Consider the following 18,263-nt stretch of genomic DNA (forward strand, 5'->3'; position numbering starts at 1 on the left):
AAGCCGGCTGTCGGGCTGACATCTTACCAGGCCGCTAGGCTAAGCGAACAAGTTTTTTGTAAAGTATAATCTAACGTTTTGCGAGGTACGATGGCACATTGAAATGGCCCAGAAAGATACGTTGTTACATCTCTTCGCAGGGGGGTAAGTGTAAATAACTTTTATATTGAGGTGAAACGAAATATGATGACGCTTGCCAGGCTGGAAGGTCGAACGCAACTTTATACGGAATATACGACATTAAAATGACTTCTATAGAATGGCACATTCGCATTCAAGCCAAAAATCCATTTTAATACGACTTGTTAATAATATCGCTGATATTGTTTGTTTTGAATGTGAGCTGTAGTAAAGAATGCTCTTGTTAGCTTTTAGCAAGCGGTGAAGCTAATCAGCGCAGCATCCCGTCACGCGACCGGTGCGTTTTAGATTCCATTTAGAAGCAGTTAGTTGTTAAATCAGTGAAGCACGCCAATGTAAATTATGAATACAATTGGTAAATGTTGTGTCTGGAGTGTGTCTTGGGCACCCTTTATCAGTAAATGTTTGAAGGATATACTGAGCGGTGTTGCGTTACGTATTAAAGCCCACGCGCTTTATCTTTAGCGAGCATTTCACGTTCTGCTATTGAAAATTTAAAAATAATACAATATATTTGAAGATAATTTATTATACAAGAGGCAACAAATATTATAATTTTTAATATTTTATTATAAATAAAATATCAGTAAGGAATAATTTTATGAATGCATCTTAATATTATTCTCTACATAGCACAAGACTTATTTTTTGGAGTTTCTACTTCATATTTTTGTTATTTAAAAATAAAATGAAGTGTGTGTGTGTGTGTGTGTAATATATATATTAGTATAAATAATGTCTAAAAATGTATTCGTTTTATATAGATTAATAAAAATAAAAAAAAAAACATTATATAGGCCTATATATATATATAAAAATACCAAGTTGAAACTCCAAAAAAGGATTGTGCTATATTGGGAATAATATTCAGAGTTTTTTTTTGTTTTTACATTTCTACATTTTGTATACAGTCTTGTGTCATAAAATGTATTTTAAAATGGGTGTGATGTCTTGACTTCAAATGGTTAAATTGTTTAATGGATTTATAGCGCTTATAAACTTGGTATTATATTTAAGTTATGTGGTATGCTAAGGAGATCTGTTTATGTATGTCTCCATTATTTTTGCTTCTTTGAGCAAAGCAATGTTAAATATGGTTTATTCCAAATATCAAACAAATGTCAAACATAAACTTTACTTTACCATAGTGAACATGTTTTGTTTGTATGGATATCCAAAACTAAATGATTATTGCTTAAGAGTCTGTTTATCTCCACTCATACTTTTGAATGAGTTTGAATATTTAAATTGAAGTGGGTTGTTGCTTTGGGCACCACACTTGACATGATCTCATGCAAGGTCATTCTACAATCATGTACAAACTACTTTGATCTGGTAATGACCTTCCACTCTCATATGACTGATATAAAAAAAAAATATTATCCTCTCTCTCAATAAGGCCACACTTTCAAAAGCACGAAAACACAATTGTTCTAGTGTCTTATGTGTGGCACATTGAAATGCGTTGCCTTTGCCTAAGTGCCACCTGCTCTTTTTAGTAAAATATGGAAGTGATAGGTTGGCTCATTCAAGGGCAGCATGTCCTTCCCATATCAAGCATGCATGTAATTCTCAGTTGGAGACACCTACTACATGCCAAAAATGTTATGCATTAGTGTATCTTATTTGAATGTAGGTGAACGTGTGACTAGTATTTAAAAGTACTCGTTTAGTATAAGCACAGTAATAAATGCACAATTGACTTGTGATGTCAGACATTGTAAAGAGTATTCGTGCCAGAAGGACTTTGAATTATGTACAAAGTAAGGATGGGAATTGAGTAATTTTGTAGTCTAGTATCTCTACCCACACACACACACACACACACACACACACACAGCACAAAAACATGAGTAATGAATGTTTTTTTGATAAGCTAACTTCAACAAACTTTGTGTTTTAAGAAGAAAAAAACAATTCATTCATTCAATTAGTATTATATTTCAATACATTTCTCAATGTATTAATGACTCTGTTGTAACTGCAAGATTTGGTGAAACATTCAGAGGGAAGGTACAGTATATTTCAGCATAGCCTACAGCAGGCAAATGTGCAAAAGAAAATCAATTTGCTTTTTTTATTTTATTTTTTTTTTTCTCTCCCCTCTTCCCCCCACTAGTAGGATTTCTAATGGTCAGTTAGTTGGTGCTGAACGAGTACTCAAATAATCGATTACTTGTGCACATCCCTAGTACCAATTATTGCACCAAAGCAAAAACCTTGACAAAAACAAACATTTTTGTCCATAATTTTAATGGTAATGGACTGCAAAAATGCTACAATAATAAAATGTAATTGGTTAATGGTTGTTATCTTAAATATATACTGAAAATAAATATAATGCATTTAACAAGACATGTATATTTACGGTAAAATGTAAAAATGATGTTTTTTGATGTAAAGTATAATTAACAGTAAACTGAATGTTATGTTTAACAGGAGTACATGTTGTTCAACTTATGGTAAAAACAATCAGGCATTCTGAGAATTCCCTGTGTGACAAATCACATTTCATAATAGAAGTTGTAATGAACTGTAAAATATACAGGCTTCAATATTACATCACTTAAAGCCTGAAACATGGTCGCCTTATTTTATTTATTTTTTTAATGGTAAATGTTTTGCAACCACAGCTGCCAGTAATTTACTGTACATTTTGCAGTTTTTTTTCAGTGTACAACTTAAAGTCAGAAAGGAGGCTAAACAAATCAGTTTGGGGAAAAAAGTCATTAGGAAAGGACTGAATTGACCATATCTGGCCTTTTTAATGGAACTATCTTCAGTTTAATCATTAAAAGCCATTTAAATAATGGTGTGCTTGAGTTTTCAGCTCAGTTATCCATTAGTTAAATTCAGGTTACATGCTATGAGGGCATCTGTTGTTTTACTCTATTCAAAGAACTGTCACGAAATGGGTATTATGTAATCACGGCCCAAACGGTCTGTTACAAAAATATAACCCTTCGTATTCAGTGAGCTGGATGCTTCTGTGAGAATACATGCCGTTTAGGAGTAGGTCAAGAAGAGACTTTCCTCTGGACTTAAGGCTTTATACGTCTGCCCTTGTAACTGATTGTGTCTCTTAGATGGTTTGGGGATTAATCTGTCCCTTGCATAGCAGTCTTGAGGTTAGATGCATGGTGCTCGTCACATGCCTTGTACATGCATAGCAGAACTCAAGACCCATGTCAACGTGTTGTGACTTCTGCAGCACGAACTGTGATTTGGTGTGTCACAATTTATTTGCCTTGACTCTTATTCGGAATAAACAAGCTACAAAATATATGAGTAGGGAAGAATGCTTTGAGAATTTTGTGCTACAGGTTGGACTGTATTTTTTTCCCCATCATTGGTTGGCTTATTTTTTAATTTTCCCTTATTTACACGGTCAGGCTTTGCATCATGTTACTTTTGAGTTGATTTATAGTCTCTGATATGACCTGCACTGGTGTAGGGCTGTAGTACATTCTTGCAGAGTGATCCTGCAATCAATGTCACCTGCGTCACATTGTTGGGGGTCAGTTTGCTCTCCTTGACCTACACTACTTTTAAAACTAGTAGCGTGAGGGTAGCCTGCCAGCATTGCTGACGCTCGCATGGGTATTTGCGTCTAGAGTTTAGTTTAAACTGGATTTTTGCTTCACCTCAAACAAGTGTAACGGCAGCATTTATCAAACTTTGCAATCACAAATGTTGGCCGTTTCCTTTTGATCTTAATTCTTTTTATGATTGTGACACCTTAATATAGCACATCATCATTTAAAATATAAAGCAATAAAATAATATCCGAGATTTAGACTTTGAACCACAAGGCATTGTAATTGAAACAGTTTTGTTGCAAAGACCCAGCATTCACAGTTGTTCTGTTGATGTTTACAGATGTGGTGGAACCGTAGGTGCCATCATGACTTGCCCCCTGGAGGTGTTAAAGACTAGACTGCAGTCTTCGGGCCTCACCCTCAGACCGGTTTTCCAGGTCCAGCTGGGCACAGTCAATGGTGCTGGATTCATTCGACCGGGAACCGTTACTCCTGGCCTGCTGCAGGTTTTCAGGTAAGCAAGACATTAGACAACATGATCTAGACCATGTTCAGAAGGTTATACTTCCATAACTACAATTAGTAATGCCGCAGTATATAATATGCTTGCTGTGCACAGTAAGCAATATTCTGTATGCTTAGAATAATGTGTAGTATACAACAGATCTTCATTGAATATTTTATTCCACCTTGTAATACACCCAACTTTATCTTCCATAACATCTGCTGCAATCTCTGAGTTATTTGATGGGACGGCCAAATAGCAAAAATTTTTTACACAAACTGGATTAAACATGCAAAATAACTTTATTTTCAAGATAACTATGCTATGAAGATGAACATATGTAATGTAAATGTAGCATACTTGCATTTATCATGGAATAATTAAGTTTCAATTACTTAATTAAAAATAAAAAAAATATATGCACTGCCTCGACAAAAGTGTCACTTACTCTAATATTTAGTTGGACCACCTTTTTAGCTTTGATTACAGCACGCATTCGTCGTGGCATTGTTTTGACAAATTTATGCAATGTCAGAACTTTTATTTCCGTCCAGATTTGCATAAATTTTATGATATCTTGTTACGATGACGGGAGAATCCAACTACTCATAGTCTTCTCCAGCACATCCCAAAGACTTGCAATTGGTTTAAGGTCAGGACTCTGTGATGGCCAATTCATGTGTGAAAAAGATTCCTCATGCTCACTAAAACACGCTCCACATTTGAGCCCGATTAATTTTGCCTTTGTCATCCTGGAATATGCCACTTCCATCAGAGAAGGAAAAAAATTCCATTGATGGGATAACTTGGTCATTCAGGTAATCAGCTGACTTCATTCTATTGCCGCATAACTTTGCTGATTCTAGACTTGAACAATTGAAGCATCGCCAGCTCGTAACACTGCCTCCAAAGGTTTGTACAGTGGGCACTAGCAAATTGAAGTAATTTTTTCACTATTAAACATAGCCGTGAGTTCTACTGTAAATTTGTACATAATTTCATTTCAAACGTTTTACATTTATGCATTTGGGAGGGGGTTTTATCCAAAGCGACTTACAGCGCACTTATTACAGGTACAATCTCCCTGGAGCAAACTGGAGTTAAGTGCCTTGCTCAAGGACACAATGGTGTTGAGACTGGGGATTGAACCGGCAACCTTCTGAATACCAGTTATGTGCTTTAGCCTTTTCGAGTTTTTTTTTTTTTTTTTTACCGCCACATATCTTCTGCGAAGCTGATGAGTCACCTCTATCCTTCCTGGTTTTAATAATGCATTGTACCATTCTTAACCCAATTCCAGTGATTTCAGCAATCTCCTTTTTACTTGATGCAGGCCAATAATTTTTTTTTTTTTTTTTGGGGCCAGGCTATGTATATCACACAGTCTTCAGTAGGACCATATCCGCATTAATCCATTTTAGTTTGCAAACACCATTTTAACAATTGTTTTCCAACGTATGCGGTTAGTGTGGAGAGCATTTTCAATGGAGGACCAAGTAGTAAGCTAGTATTCCATTATGAATATGGCTACAGCCTTCTACCCAGATTAAGTTTTTGTACACAGTTTTGGTCACGTTTTTGCCACTTGCGACAAATTTAGGTAAAAATGTTGGTTTTTGATCATTAGTGTTACATGTTCACCATTGGCCAATTTAATTAGCTTTGCAATGAATCTCCGCCTCCAGCAATGCACAAGCAATTACAAGCAACAATTGTAAATGACTGTAAAAATCAAGTTAGATCCGCAGACTCTGTAGGTTGGTGCCGTTTGACGTTATCAGAGTGGAAATCTGTCATCTGAATGCATTTAATGACACATTTATTGACCGTATTTATATGAAGGCAGATTAGGGCCTTGTGGTAATTATGCAGGCAGCTCATATACAGATGTTCACCACTGCTGCTGCTGATGAGGGGTGTTTTATGGCTGGCACTGGCCGGTTGCAGGCAGCCTTATGTAAACGCTGAGGAGTTCAGTGCATAAGTGATTAAGGTCCATTTGAATGTCTATTTCGGGGGAATCGGTCTGCCAAGGCTCCCAGGCCCATGAAATGTCAAATGATTCCCTCTTACTGTGCTCAAATTACACACTGTAAGCACAGGGTGTCCCTGACAGGAGTGTACTGGTCTGTTTGACTTCCAGACCTCAGGAGTTTTACTGAACTTTTAAACCTCTACCATGAAAATAACACCATGTCTGTGCTTTTACCATGTTGGTCGTAAGGAAACTTGTTTGTAACTACCTTTTTTTCCTTTTGAGTTTAACCGCTTAAATCTGCTGCATATTTTAGATGGTGCCTGTAATTTTTCAGAAGCCAAATTTAAAAACACCTTGCATGCATACAGTGAATTAATTGCTAAATATTGGTCTAATTTAACAGAAAATCCCCCAAAATATATAGATCGAAAAAAAGGATTCTAAAATGTTTCTTAATTTTTAAATCTTCATTATTTCATCACAGGTCAGTTCTGACCACAATTTTGAAAAAATGTAGAGGGTAAGCAAACACAACTGTCTGTGATCCAGTCTGCTTTATTTTGCAAAGTTATAAGTATCTGAAGTTCTTACAAATTCATTCTGCAATTCACAATTGCATTCAACAAAAAGTACATATATGCAGTCTTGTCACGTTCTATTAAGTTGATTCTTGCCCAAAAAAAAAAAAAATTTACTTCATTAAAATAGATGAAGGCTAACATTGTCTTCCATAAGGTGGAACACATACATTTGTTAACATCTTAAAAAAAAAAAAAAAAAAAAAAAAAAAAAAAAAAGAAATGTACCCTTTATGATGCTTTGCCTTTCAGGAAGTGCTATAGTGTGAAGATAAAAAATCTTTTCGGGAAAGCAGTTTTGCTCCCCACAAAATTGGTAAAATTGTATGATTTCATACGAGGGGTTCAAAGATTATTTTCTTAAGTAGAGTGATCTATAGCATATCTTCTGTTTTTCTGATTCAGACGTATAATAGTTGCTCAACCAGAGATATGAGGAAATAATTTTCACATTCAGCATTTAGCTTATGAGGAGGGGGGTGTGTGTCATATTGGTGTATCAAAGAAATTAATTTGCAAAAAATTGTTTCAGTACCATTGCGGCGGCATTGTTGCAGAGTTTAAACAAAGTGAAATGTAAACTGGTCTGCTGCAATCTGACCGAAATAAAGAACTACATGTTCACATTGTGGTTTAATCATCTCAGTTCATCTTATTTCTCCTTTTGTTCTTAATAGGTCAATTCTTGAAAAAGAAGGACCAAGATCTCTTTTCAGAGGATTGGGTCCAAATCTTGTTGGTGTTGCCCCCTCAAGGTAATTATGTGATTCAGTGCTTCTACAAATAAATGCTTGTCTATATGGTTCAGATTGTTGTCAAGGTTAAGTTGTACATTAAGCAGGGATGCATATATATATATATATATATATATATATATATATATATTATTAATTAATTACAGTGCTAATCCTTAACTGTTCCACTGTGTAATTTATGAAATATGAACAATCATAATGGGAATAGGTAACATTAGAGATTGAATAGTCCTGAGTCTTAACATTAGAAAATTCTCAACTCGTAAAATACAAGCACATTTGTTTCCCTCACAAAGTAGTGTTTTTAGCCATCAAGTCACTCTGATACTTCAAGATCTATGAACCGTGTTAGGTTGTTTTTGGGCTTGCTTTAAGCGCAGAGCCGTGCTGCAAGTAATGATGTGCAATTTCCAACATTTTGTTTGTTTCATTAAGCAAAAATGAATATGGGAAATGGCATGTCGTTACACACAGTAGTTGATCTTGAATTAAACTAGATCCAAAAAAAACGTAACAAGGTGCAGAAATGTTGAAATAACGGCGCAACATCAACTTGGCTCTCACTCGCATGAATACACTGTATGTGCACACGCACACTGTCGTTGAGATTCTCAGCTTCAAGCAAATAAGCCATAACAAATTATCGGCTAAAATATCTACAGTAATTCCATTTATAGACCCGATAATAATATTTAGATTTTTCCGTTATCTGCCAATAATATACTGGCCGATATATTGTGCACCCCTACAAAGTATTTTTATATATATTTTGAATTGTGGGATGTTTCAGTCAGCCTCAATGGTCTTTTTATTTTAAATGGTAAATTCAGCCCATTTTCTGCTCAAACAGATTCTTTGCAGTATTTTCAACATGTGTCATGGTCATTAGTAAAGCATTGTTTACCTCACTCTTTGTAAACAGATTAGTGTGATGGTATTTGCTTCGTATAAGCAAAGACACTGTACAGTTAGAGTATATGACCAAGGGCAAAAAAAAAAACCACCCTGAGATTGTCCAGTTCTTACTATAATCTCACAATGACAAATATAGGAAAAGGAGTTTGTTTTAAGAGAGAGTAAATTCTTAGAATAATTTTCTCTATATTGGTTTCCATTCTTCCTCCTAGATTGCCTTTTTTTATTATTATTATTATAATTATATTTTAAATTAATATTACTTAAGTAAGCTAGATAACATCAGTCAATATGGCCCATAAATTTAAAATATGATCTGAAGTTTTCTCTGACATTTTAGTCGATTCGGTCATTGTGTCCCACAGAGATCATGGCGGTGGTTCTAGGTGCTTGTTCAGCTCTTTTGTGCTGATGTACCCACAGTCTGTTCCAGACATGCAGCAAAAGAGATTGCCAGTGTGGAACAGACTGCACCGTCAGGAACTGTCTCTGCAAGCTGTTTGGCTTGATAGATAAAACATTGGCAACCTTTCAGTATATGTGGCCTTTTTCACATTAAAATGAACTCTGCACTGTCATGCGTGGAGAGGGGAAATGGGGGGTAGTGAGTCCAACAGATTATCACTCAGCTGTTAATGTACTGTTCTCTTCTTCAGGGCAATCTATTTTGCAGCCTATTCAAAGTCAAAAGAGACTTTCAATGGCATTTTTGTGCCAAACAGTGGAATGGTCCATATGTCCTCAGCTGGCTTTGCAGGTAAGTTCTTGCCAGTGATGTTTTATAATGATTTTTAAGACAATACAATAGACTTGGACTGTGTCTGAAATCCCATAGTTTCAGATTATATACTGAATTAATTTTAAATGGTTTTTGTCAACCATTGATTTAAGTACGTTCTTTTTTTTTTTGTTTATTTAGGAGTGAAGTATAAATAAATTCCTGCACATAGTGTATCTGTATGCTTATCCATGTATAAGCAATACAATAGACTTGGACTGTGTCTGAAATCCCATAGTTTCAGATTATATACTGAATTAATTTTAAATGGTTTTTGTCAACCATTGATTTAAGTACGTTCTTTTTTTTTTTGTTTATTTAGGAGTGAAGTATAAATAAATTCCTGCACATAGTGTATCTGTATGCTTATCCATGTATGCGTTGTCCCGCATGTTCCATTGGGGAAAACTATTTTCTCTGGTGTTAAGTACAATTTTTCCACGCGGAAACCTGTCTTTTGTCTCTACATGTAATATTTGAAAAGAGCCATCTGGTTCACAGTTCTCGTCTTTTTTATTTTATTTATTTATTTTATTTTTTTACATTTCTAATCTGACAAATCATGATAATGATTCTCAGAACTCCCTAGCCTAGTTTTTGGATGAAATGTGCTCAACTAATAGATGCTTTAAAGAAAAAGTGAATGTTTAGACCACTAATTGCAATTTTCTTTTTTCAGCTTTCTTGACAAACTCCCTGATGAATCCCATCTGGATGGTCAAAACAAGAATGCAGCTTGAAAAGAAGTATGTTGATGCCTTTACACTCAGACACCATTTTCCCATTCTCCTTGCTGTTAGACCAGAGAACTTATAGGATGAGACTGGTCATACAGTATAACATGCAGTATAAATGGGCGAAATTGTCACCCTAAATATGGCGGATAGACATCAGCTGTCCGTTTACATTAGGTCTAACCTGAAAAAAGGCCAATTTTATTTTACGCTATCTACTTGTTTTTTTTTACTAAGTATTTTAAATATTGTAAGGATTTAAATGTGATATAAGTGAATTCAGCCATTCTACCTTCAATGAGACTGAGCTTTTGAATTGGTCACACTCACTCTTTCCAAAGCACCATTCCGATAGGGTTGAAACGGACACAAAGCATGTTCCTATGGTTGTCAAACAAAACGGTATCGAAATGGTGCCCTCAAATTACAAATTCTAAATCAGAATATGATAATAAGTCTCAATTCGCTGCAAATACAAAACTATGAGAACATGCAAAATTGCTGTTTACAAAGTATAGAGCTGTCACAGAGACTGGTGAGTTATCTCATGACACTTACTTCAGTAATTTTGTATACATTTCCATGAAAAAAATCACTGCACTAAATATCTATTCTATCTAATATCTAAATATTCCAAATAAGCATAATTTGTCATCGTGAGACATGACAAATTATTTGTTTTAGACACTTAAGTTGAACCCCTTGTACATGTGAGTTTGAGCACACCCCATGTAACATGGAAGCTAATAATTGTTTGGGGGGGTGGGGTGGGGTGTAAAACCAATTGGCACTGTCTGTTATGCAATAGTCTGTTATGCAATAGTCATGAAGATTGGCATGTGATCCAAGCAACTACAGTATAAATATCCATCTTCACGCCTTCACTCACCAGTCAAGTCTTAGTGGGCGTTCTATATTTATGCTATAAAGAACGCCAGGCAGTAGATTGCTGAGGGTCAGATGAAAGATGTCAGATGGTGCGCTCCGAAAATAGTCTGCCATTTAGTTCAGTCCAACCACATTGTGCTTTTGTAAAGTTGATTTCAAGTAACTTGTGATTTTGTTTCTGACCTTGCTCATAGAATTCACGAAGTTCAAAACCTAAAAGAGGTTTTGAAACCAGAACAGTTGGCTCATGGTTCATCTTGTGAAATTCTTGACCTTTGTGATCCATTACTTCATCGTCTGACGGACTGTCTTTTTGTCCTCCAGGGCACGAGGGGAAAAGAAAATGAATGCGTTACAGTGTGCACGCTACGTGTACGGAACAGAAGGTGTGCGAGGTTTTTACCGGGGCCTGACCGCATCGTACGCTGGCATCTCAGAGACCATGATCTGCTTCCTTATTTATGAGACACTGAAAAAGTACCAAGCACAGAGGCGATTTACAACGCCCACAACTGACACCGAGAAGGGGGCTTCAGATTTCCTGGGCCTCATGGCTGCTGCTGCATTCGCCAAGGGCTGCGCCTCCTGCATAGCTTATCCACATGGTATGCACAAACACCTATCAGCCAGTTTATCTAAAGCTATTCACAGATTACTTCCTCTATAGCAATAAGACATACACTCAGGCCATCCATAAAAGTGCTGTTTGTGTGAGGAAAAAAATAACTATAATAACATGGTGCTGCACAAGGTCTTAATAGATAAAACGGGGAAAAAAGATCCAGATAACTTTTATGGGTTGTTACAACAACATGCTAATTCTTATTACCATAATACAAAATATATATAATGTTTCAGAACCATAATGCAAAAAAAATGTTTAAATTGTAAATACTTAAGTTTCAGCAATGCAAAGTAAATTAACCACATTTAACATAATACAAATAATAAATCTATTACCTTAATAAAAAAAAATAAAAAAAACACATTAAATGTTTTTTTAAGTATGTAATTTATTTGTAACGTTAATTTTTTTTAATTGTGTGACTAATTCCGTGACCGTATATTTGTAATATATACAAAACATTTATCATAATGCAAGAAATGTATATTGTTTTGTGAAGTGCTTTGCCTTGACAGCACTTTATTTATTTGTAAATTTTTTTTTTTTTTTTTGACAATTTAGCACTTTTAACTGCACGTTTTCATTACAACAATAATAAAATGTGTTCCAATTACCATAATGCAAAAAATATACTCTGCTGTTCAAAAATTTGGGGTCACTTGACTGATGTTCCTCATGATATTAAGGCATATGCTTAAATGTTTGAAATTGTTTTGTCTCCAAAAATATAATTGTGCCAACAAATTTTATTTCAATACAAAACAATTGTATTACTTTTTTTTTTTTTTTTTAATGGTTGAGTTAAGAAAAGAAGCCAATTAGTGCCCAGCATAGTGAAAAATCATCCCAGGGTGATACTCAAGAAAATGTCAAGAGTACATGTCTACAAATTCTAGGCAATGGGTGACTACTTTGAAGTGTGTGTGTGTGTGTGTGTGTGTGAGTGAGAAAGTGCTTAATTTATTTGGAAATGTGAGACTGTTTTAATGACAATTTAGCATTTTAATTACACCTTTTCATTACCGTAATGCACAAAATGTATATTGTTTAAAAGTACTGTTGTATCTGGATTAGAAATTGGAATGAAACACCAGAGGCCAGGGTACATAATGGCAGGATTATATGTTGTACTACCTTTCATTTATGCTGATTTTAATAAAATATTACAGTGAATCTAATGAGAATTATCATTTGGGAATTACATGAAATGAAAAGTAAAACTTCTAGACACAATGAGAATTTGGGATTAGTATAATTCTCCAACAATCTTAATGGTTCTAAAATTGGCTAAATTTTTATTGTAAAATATACATTATGCATGAACCATTCCCGCTTTCAATGAACAACCCTTCCTGGTGTCTCTTACAGAGGTCATTCGGACAAGACTACGAGAAGAGGGAAGCAAATACAAGTACTTCTTTCAGACGGCGCGCCTTGTTGCGGTTGAGGAAGGCTATACGGCTTTTTACAGAGGACTCATTCCACAGCTCATCAGACAGATCCCCAACACAGCCATAGTGCTTTCTACCTACGAGCTCATTGTCCATCTGCTGGGTGAACCCTCTAAATGAAGCTCCACAAAACAAGAACACAAAGAAACTTTGAGCTGCAGCTAAAGTGTGGACTGAATATAATCATGTGGTTACAGGAATGTTCTTGTATTGGGAAGTATGATTGAAATAATATCCAAAGACTTTTAAAGGCTTATTTTTTTTATTTAAGTTGAATGCACATGTTATCAGGAACATTTTGCTTGTTTGTGTTATGTAAATGGCACATATGGGATGGGTACTCCAGGAGTTTATGTACACTGTGTCACTGTACAAGGCAAAAGGTCATCTAAATACTCAAATAGTCCTTTTAAGTTAACTAAATTATTCTTAATATAGTAGCAGCTTTTTGTTGCGGTCATTAAATTCTTTGGGTCTACTATATCGGTAATGTCCAATGGTTATGTAGTTAATCATTAGTGGATCCTAGTTTAATGTTCTTGGAATGGAAATGACACCGAAATGAGGTTGTAGAATACCTCTTTAAGAGCTGACGATCTCCTGTTGCATTTTGAACATTTTAGATGCATTCTGGAGGCTGACCAATTAATTCTGATCTCTTTACTAGAGGGGTTTCATCTGTTTACTGTTTCTTTTCTGTGATCTGAAACTTTACAGAAAGGAGAGCCTTGATGCATATGCATCAGTTTGTTAAATAAAAGAAATAATGAAAAGTAATTGTTTTCTTTTTTTTTTTTTGAGCTGTAAAATCTGAATGCAAAAAGTGCCTTTTTAAAGCCTGTTGGGTGGAATTTGACTTAATACAACTACTTTGAAAATGGAGTAAGTGTGAATAATCCCATGATGCCTGTGGTATACATGAAGCTACATGAGGTACGAAAACAAAAATATGATCTTTGAGCCTACTAGTAAGGTCAAGGTATTATCTCATGTTGCACAATGCTGTGAGAGGTGAGGTGTTAATAAACAAGGTAAGTGGAATGTATTAATCTTTCATGTGGTGCAGCAGTGTGCTGATCATGTACCGTTTCAAATTATTTACTCTAAAGCATGTTAGCAACATCACATGTATTTAATATTTGGTTAACTTTCACTGAGCTCTTTATGTTGTGTATTCTGCTCACTACAATTGTACAGAGTGGTTATCTGAGTTACTGTAGCCTTTGTCAGCTCGAACCAGTCTAGCCATTCTCTATTGACCTCTCATCGACAAGATGTTTCTATCCGCAAAACTGCCGCTCACTGGATTTTCTTTTGGTTTTGGGTACCGTTCGGCGTAAATTAGAGGCTGTTAGAAAATCACAGGAGATCAGCAGTTACAGAAATACTCAAACCAGCCCATCTGGTGCCAACAATCAAGCCACGCTTCAGATCAATGAGATCAAATTTTTTTACCATTCACATCAACAATCAGAACATTAACTGAAGCTCCTGACCTGTATCTGCATGATTTTATGAATTGCTGCCACATGATTTGCTGATTATATAATCTCTTGAATAAGTAGGTCTACAGGTGTACCTAATAAAGTGCTCACTGAGTGTGTATGTGTGTATATATAGTCCTATTGTTGAAGCATCAGACTTAAACTTTATGGTGACCAAAAGATTACTTAAGGGACTTTTCCACTGCACGTTACGGTTCGACTCGCCTCAACTCTTTAACAGCTTAACTTTTCTATAATCAAACCTATTATGCATGCCTTTTTGTATTCTGTAGTTACCCTTTACCACAAGAGGGCGTATTCAGCATTTTCAACTTAAATTACGTGCCATACACTTGTTTAATAGGCAGCTGACATGAAAATAAAAATAGGTGATGGTAAGCATGTTCATTCACAAGTGAATTTTTTTTATATATATATACAAAACGCCCGTTTTTCAGGACACTGTATTTTAAAGATAATTTTGTAAAAAGCAAAATAAATTTACAGATCTTTATTGTAAAGGTTTTAAACAATGTTTTTCATCAGACACTTGCACACATAGACATCAAAGGGGGCTTGAGCGCCTGCCCTTGTTCTTCCTCTAGAAAAAGTGGCCTTTTTTAAAAAAAAAAAAGATGTGTATTTGTGTGTATAGCCTATGTATGTGTATACACACACACACACACATACACCACAGTTAGTTCCGGTACTCGAATCTGATTGGATGAGAGACGTTCCATGAGCACTGATGGTGTGAGGGCATCAGCACTCAGACTCTTGACTGTGTGTGTGTATGATTCCGCGTTCATGCTGTTCTAAACTAAAGGGAGTTTCTGGCTTTATTTTTGAAATTACATATGTAAGGCAGCAGGTGGTGGCAAAATATATTTTTTGTGTGTAATATGAGCCAGTTGGTGACGTAAAGTGTATCCGTTAGTCATTGTTTACATAGAACAGCATTCTGTGATCACTCCTATTACTAATACATTACCAAAGCTAGGAAATGGCTTTAAACGGACAACTTCAGGATTAAGGCTCATGCTGAGAGACACAACAGACTGATTTATTACAGAACTCAAGTGCTTACCTTTTATTGCAGTTTCCACATTGGATACATACTGATCAAAATGTAATGCTGTAATTACCTACGGCACTCGGCCTGAGCAATAGTATCCAGCTGCAGACCCGCAGCACCACCAGTGCCAGAACCTGAAGTGAGGGGCGGAGCTTACGTTCGAAACCGAGTAGCGCCACCTAACGTTTTGGAGAGTACTTTGCTTTTATTACAAATGAAACATCATACTTTATACGTATGTTATAATGATTATTTAAGGTACAGTACAATAAGCATTTTAAAACATTGATCTTGTGTAATATAATTGTATATAGTTATCTGTTTCATTGTATTATGAGAGTTACTTCCTGATCATGATGGTGAAAAAAAAAATGCTTGAAACTTATGGGCATTTTATATAAAATATACTTTATTTCACAAGAACATGTGCAGCATGCATTTTTCTTTTTTAACAAAAAACTAAAAAAGAGAGAAAATTAAGCATCAATTTAATAGAAACAATAAAAATATATACAACAAATGACCAATTCACCCCTAGGCCCATTTTACCATGACAATCCTGTATAAATTAAAATTAAAAATTAAAATGTATCAAATGAGGCATTCACTCTCAGGCCCATTTTGTCCTTACATTCTTGTAAAAATAACTCCATGTCATCCCTGAACACAAAATGAAATACAAAGGGCTCTCTGGAAGCTTCTGACTGTTCCAGGAGATTGTTGCGGGCCTTTTCCTTGTGGTCTTCATTCATTCGAATTAAAAGAGGCTCTTCCACTAGACCCCTGAGCAGATGGCTGTTGGAATGGAGCCATTTCACAGCTTCTTTCATGTGCTGGATTATTGGGAGCTCCTTCATTACAGAATATTAAAGGAAAATGTGACTTTATAAATGTGACATATAAATTTATTATATGTTAAGAGATTATATATACATATATATATATATACACACACACACACACACACACACGCCTCACTGCTGCTAAGTGTAGCTTGTTCTTCACATGGAAGGGACTCTTGTAGGGTTACTGCACTGGAATATATATATATATATATATATATATATATATATATATATATATATATATATATCTTGGTTAATTTAAAATTAATCAGAAGAGGGTGCAAATGTAACGGTAACGGAGTAAATGTCCAGTATCTACCTTTCAGAGAAAACCCCAAAGTTCTCCAGAAGAATAAGAGCCCACCATCTCCGTATGTTTGGAAAGTCGCACTGGAAGACAAAAATAGAGAAATCTTGATATTTCAACTGCTACAACAACATAAAGGTCAATTACTTGAACTGGTAATTACTTACAGATGTAAAATCAAAGGGTGCTCCCAAGACAAGATGTAGAGCATAATGGAAAACAGCAAAAATTAAGGAACATTATCTCTGTAAACGTCAAATTAAAAAAAATCTTCCTTGTTCCGTATTTAACAACTTAAAAAAATTAAAATAAAAACACCACCACACCAATCATTGGTTTAATTATATCAAAACAATGTCTCACCATCAACATGAAGACTCCACAGTCTACACCACCAATCTGTTGGGGGATATCCTAAAAAATAAAAATAAAAAAAAAGCATGAGTTTATTAAGGGTTTGACACTTCAGCACTTCCAACTTTAGCAGACTTCTTTATAACCAACCTTGTTTTTCAGTAGCACCCATGTGCCAGGTGCAATTTTGGCTGTCATCTTACTGCAACAAAAATACAAAAATAATAAAACAGATTTGTTAATATGAAGTTACATTGTGCAGCACACAGTTTGAAGCTCTGAATCCATGCAAAAACACAGTCAACAGTATTTGGGTCTTTCTTGTAAAAACTGTCACAGCATGCAAAATCAGAACATCATGCAAGTAACCATTAAGCAAGTTTATTAAACTGTTGAACGGCAAAACTTGAACACACACATTGAATTTTTCACCACATGATGTCAAAAACTTTAGACAACGTTACACAACTCACCATGCTCTCCGCCATGCTTGTCTCATTGTCAATAACTCCGCCCCTCACTTCAGGTTCTGGCGCTGGGGTTCTGAAACTGGTGGTGCTGCGGGTCTGCAGCTGGATATGTCTCGGCCTGCGGCAGAATCACAGCAGTGCTGATGTAGAGCCATATCGCACTCTTGCTCGTGTGAAATTGCTTATATATATTCCTGTTTGTACACAGCTTCCCTGTCAAACAAATATATTTATTTAATAAAAAATCTAAATGTCAGGTCGGGAGATGAGACTTTGTCGAGTTACGATGCCCTCCCTCCATGTCTCCGCGCAGATGAAGTGCAGCACACATCAGTGCCTCAGACACAAAGACAGGCAGTTAGCAATCCCTCCTGCTCTTATCCCAGTTGTGTTTTTCTTGGCTTGTGTGGACTGGAGGTGAGTGGTGATGAACAAAAGACTAAGCTACCAGTGCCTCGAGTTTACAGCTAATTAGCCAAAAGCCAAATATAGTTAACTTGTGTATAGCTAACATGCATGACTCATGAGCTACTTGCTAATGTAATAAGTTAACTAAATATTAGCTAAGGCAATATATCATAGCCATACAGGCTAATGTACTTAATGGAGACACTACAGGTGAATACAGTAAAATTTGTGTCTAATAACTTCATCACAATCACCACATTGATATGCAAATTAGGCGTTAACTAATTAGAATGCACTAATTTCGTTGTCTTTGTACAATGACAATAAAGTTGAATCTAATCTAATTTGCATATATTGAAGTGTTATGTATTCCAATATCCCCAAAATAATTAAAACGATTTATTGCCTTGTGCAAAATAAACAAATTATTAGT

The 18,263-nt window shown here is 35.5% G+C and overlaps 1 protein-coding gene and 1 long non-coding RNA gene across 2 annotated transcripts; one reads left to right on the forward strand and one right to left on the reverse strand.

The window, feature by feature from the left end:
* LOC127619260 (solute carrier family 25 member 33-like) lies at positions 1 to 14,498 on the forward strand. The gene is made up of 7 exons (XM_052092106.1): positions 1 to 144; positions 4,021 to 4,194; positions 7,419 to 7,496; positions 9,068 to 9,168; positions 9,869 to 9,935; positions 11,136 to 11,416; positions 12,805 to 14,498. Exons 1-7 carry the CDS (start codon positions 104 to 106, stop codon positions 13,005 to 13,007), a joined length of 945 nt encoding a protein of 314 aa, XP_051948066.1. The 5' UTR covers positions 1 to 103; the 3' UTR covers positions 13,008 to 14,498.
* A 1,487-nt stretch (positions 14,499 to 15,985) lies between these two features.
* On the reverse strand, positions 15,986 to 17,936 carry LOC127618367 (uncharacterized). The gene is made up of 5 exons (XR_007967426.1): positions 17,426 to 17,936; positions 17,103 to 17,154; positions 16,766 to 17,012; positions 16,611 to 16,681; positions 15,986 to 16,297 (listed from the first exon to the last, which is right to left on the reverse strand). It is a non-coding gene; the product is annotated as an uncharacterized LOC127618367 (long non-coding RNA).
* Positions 17,937 to 18,263: the final 327 nt, after the last annotated feature.

The sequence above is a fragment of the Xyrauchen texanus genome, chromosome 25, assembly GCF_025860055.1.
Source record: "Xyrauchen texanus isolate HMW12.3.18 chromosome 25, RBS_HiC_50CHRs, whole genome shotgun sequence".
Lineage (NCBI taxonomy): Eukaryota > Metazoa > Chordata > Actinopteri > Cypriniformes > Catostomidae > Xyrauchen > Xyrauchen texanus.

Coding starts and splice junctions, on each gene's coding strand:
- LOC127619260 (XM_052092106.1), top strand. CDS start 104: ATGGCCCAGAAAGATACGTTGTTACATCTCTTCGCAGGGGG. Junction 7,497..9,067: donor GTTGGTGTTGCCCCCTCAAG/GTAATTATGTGA, acceptor TCTCTTCTTCAG/GGCAATCTATTTTGCAGCCT. Junction 9,169..9,868: donor GTCCTCAGCTGGCTTTGCAG/GTAAGTTCTTGC, acceptor TTCTTTTTTCAG/CTTTCTTGACAAACTCCCTG.